This window comes from Punica granatum, chromosome 1 (genome assembly GCF_007655135.1).
Source record: "Punica granatum isolate Tunisia-2019 chromosome 1, ASM765513v2, whole genome shotgun sequence".
NCBI classification, from domain to species: domain Eukaryota; kingdom Viridiplantae; phylum Streptophyta; class Magnoliopsida; order Myrtales; family Lythraceae; genus Punica; species Punica granatum.
This window is the reverse complement of record NC_045127.1, coordinates 49,386,020-49,389,679: the sequence shown is the minus strand read 5'-3', so window position 1 is coordinate 49,389,679 and position 3,660 is coordinate 49,386,020. Positions and strand designations below refer to the sequence as shown.

Below are 3,660 nucleotides of genomic sequence, written 5' to 3'. Positions count from 1 at the left end.
CTCGGGTTGCCGTTAATCCTTTCGGTCTTCACACACGAACAGGGAGATATTATTGTTCTAGAAGGCCAGCGAGAAATTCAAATGAATCCGGTTCAGAAAGAAAAAAATGGCAAACTCATTGACTTCAGGGTCCTCCCCTTCAGTGATTTCATACATGTGATCAACTGATCATCTGTTTACAAGGAAAATAGGACTCGATTCGAGACTCTCACCGCGCAATAAATCGAATTATCAATTGATAATGATGCGAAAAATGATACATACTGATCTTTAAGAGAACACATGGACAAGATATACATTAGCCGGCGCAGAAACCATTTTCTAGGCGTACTTCTTCTCCGAGCTCTACTTTCTAATACACATTAATATATCGGTTGAGGCTATCAATAATGTCTAGCATTTCGCAGTATGACCAGCTAAAACGATATGTGCCGCTTGCAGTCCTCCTGAACGGCCGTGGTTGCGATATTATACGTGATCGTGCAGTTCAGCCTCACCACCACCTTCTTCTTTATCATACTCATGATCTTCACCCGGCCGTGGACCTTCGTGGAGCTCTCCACCGTGAGGGCACCGGACCCCAGATCACTCCGGAGGCCCGGGATTGCCATCAGCTTTGCAGGGATTATGTCCAGCGTCATGTTCAGCCTCAGCGTCCGGTGCGCCGGGGCCTTACCGCCTGGTGTCCGACCCTCTCCGACGAGGGTGCCTTCATAGAAGATGGATGTGGTGGTGTTGCTAAACCGGAAGGATGCCACGTTGGGGTTCTTGATGGAGACATCGGCGAGGAGGGTGACGTTCACGTCTTGACGGAGGGTCCCATTGGCGAAGTCGAGCCTCGTCACGGTGACCTGATTCATCCTGATTTTCGGGTCCTTGACCTGGAAGACTATGGACAGAACCGGCAATATCTAAGCCATCACAATTGTGCTGAAAACACAGGCAAAGGAGATGAGGAAGCAAATGTCTGGGACAATCTTTAATTACCTGTGAAGACAAGGATGAGGATTACGACGGCTAGGATCAAGAGGACGGCTGTGACGCAGCCGCAGCACTTGAGGTAATTCCGCTGCTGGAGGCTGAATTGGGTGGAGAGAGCCTCGTCTTCATCGCTGTGGATTTGATACCCCGCCACCGGGGCGAGCGGCTTCACCTGTTCCCTCTCGGCCATGGCCAGGCTCTTGTTGGCAGAAGACTAAACTATTCAAGCTGCAGCTCCTAGAGGTGGTCTGAGAAAGGAAAAGAATATGTGAGCTTTTATTATTTCTCATGGAATTTAAGTTTTCTCCGCATAAAGTCAAATGAATGTGTGTAATTTCTGGACACGTTGGTTCACATTGTTTCGCTTTTTCTTAAGCAACATTTTTCATTCGAGTCTTATAAATAAAAAAAAATCATAATAGAGAGAGTTCCTCAATAGAACGACTTGGTATGAATGTGGATTAGTCTGGAGTCCGATACTTTCTGAATATCAAGCAGTGAACGCATAAAAAGACTCATAATTTTAAATGGATTTATACTAATACACGCCATGGTATCATATTTTTGTGAGAATCTCATAATAATATTTTTGGTGGGATGTCCATCTCAAAACGCGTACCATTTATTTTTGGAGTTTTCCACGACTTGACTGTTGACTGGACTTGCCGCTTCCATCTAAAAGAACAGAAATTTCAAGTCTTATGTGTTTGTCCAATTGCATTGCTCGACCGTCTACTTCGAGAAGGAAATAATTTATAAGACATCTTATGGAACTTCTCCGGTTGCCCTAAGAAATCTATCTTTGGTATCTGCAGCTCATTAAATTAACTTTTTATTGTATAAATTCTGTTTCTAAAAATTGACCACTAACTTAAATTTTAGAATTGGTTCATCTCAAACACCGAATATTAAGGTCATATTTGTTTACAACTTATTGAAATAAGTGTTAAAAGTAAATCATAATTAGTTATATAGGAAAATGAATATGAGAGATAGAGAAAAAATAAAAGATAATGGTCTAATTTACTTAATTATTGAGTCAAAAACCACTTAGACGTCCTTTGGGATTGTGATGCCGGATTTATAAATGCTTTTTTTTATTGATTATTAAGCAGAAACAATATTTGGTGAACTAATTCAAAATCATGGTATACTAATTTGTGGTTGGAAACGTGATTTTTTCCGGTAGGTCAATAAGCGATTTTAAAAACTATTTTTGTTTATTCTTTATTTTAACAAGTAATTTTAATTCTAACTATTTCAAATTGTGATTTCACAAAAATTGTTGCTTATTCTAAAAATTAGCGACTAAATGAACATAGAAATCCTAAAATTAAGTGAAAAGTTAAACTTTAATTCTAAATATATCATTTTGGCTTAAGTAGTCCTAAAACATTTAGTCTGTTAGATATTTTCAGTCTGAAATCACAGTTTAAAGTTACTGTTTTGGACCAAAAATATTTAACTGACTAAATGTTTAGTACTACTTGAGCCAAATTGATATCTCAATAATTTAAGTTTAACTTTTCGCATAGTTTCAGGAGTTATGCATTTATTTAGCAAAAAATTAGCATTTATTTTTCAACAATTATATATCAGCACTTCTGTTTCATTAATAGCACCTCCAATCAAGCCTTAATGAGTATAAAAAAAATTAACTTAATAAAATAAGTCAATTTTCACTTAATATTCATCATCTGTTCATATACATTTCTTTTCTTAATTAATCAAGTGCTTAAACACTTAATTTATCAAACAGTCAGATTAATGCTTCATATATGCACATCCCTTCTTTTCTCCGCTTGGCCTTGTTTGGTTAATCATTTAGGTGAGCATGAAATCGGAGAAGAGAATCAAGAGGTGGATGAAGCATAATTAAATGCACTGTAAATTATATTCGACCTGCTAGATTCCGTGCTTTTTTTATTCGAAATAGCTAGATTTATACGACATAGTCTTTGTTTGGCTGAAATGTACGTACAGTGCTTATGAGCTGATTTATTCAATGCACGTGTCTTACACATTAGTTTGCATTTAATGGCCCGATGAGATGATGTATGGTTCTCATATATAGGAAAATCCAAAGGTATTTATTAATAGATATACTAAATCCTCCTAAAAAGGGTCTCTAATTATCCTCCTAACATCAAACTTAATAAATTACCATTAAATTTGATTATTTCTAAAGTTATCTATATTTATACCTATTTATATATTATGTAAAACTAACTTGAAATTAATAAATACTTCTCAATAAATGCTGGATTACTAATGGAACAAAATAGTGTCAATATAATTTATTGTAAAAAAATATTTTGGCTAACAAAATAAATATTAGAATGAATATTAAAGTTAATCTAATTATAGTTAATGCCTAAATAAGAAAATAACCCCTTATAATTAATTTCTAATTTTCGATAATGAAAACAATAATTATTGCTACAGGGAATCGATGAAAAAAAATTAACGACTTATTGATGATTCTTGGAAACCTAAAAATTCAATTAGGAAAGGGGTATTTACCTAAAATGGCCCATGGTTTGTCCGTTTTGTCAAATCTATCATATGCTTTTTTTTTGTCAAATCTATCACATGGTTTACTTTTTGCATCAAATCTATCCCGACGTTATCTTTTCCGTCGACATCTAACGGCCGTGCTGACGTAGCGAATACGTGGCA

The 3,660-nt window shown here is 36.1% G+C and overlaps 1 protein-coding gene across 1 annotated transcript; it reads right to left on the bottom strand.

The window, feature by feature from the left end:
* Positions 1 to 216: 216 nt before the first annotated feature.
* LOC116193085 lies at positions 217 to 1,288 on the bottom strand. The gene is made up of 2 exons (XM_031521837.1): positions 988 to 1,288; positions 217 to 889 (listed from the first exon to the last, which is right to left on the bottom strand). The coding sequence occupies exons 1-2, from the start codon at positions 1,169 to 1,171 to the stop codon at positions 417 to 419; spliced, it is 657 nt and encodes a 218-aa protein (XP_031377697.1). The 5' UTR covers positions 1,172 to 1,288; the 3' UTR covers positions 217 to 416.
* Between the last annotated feature and the right edge of the window lie 2,372 nt (positions 1,289 to 3,660).

Bases quoted from the DNA above. Each gene is read 5' to 3' on its own strand.
- LOC116193085 (XM_031521837.1), bottom strand. From the start codon at position 1,171: ATGGCCGAGAGGGAACAGGTGAAGCCGCTCGCCCCGGTGGCGGGGTAT. The intron at 890-987 runs GTAATTAAAGAT...TTCTGTCCATAG, and splicing joins CCTCATCCTTGTCTTCACAG to TCTTCCAGGTCAAGGACCCG.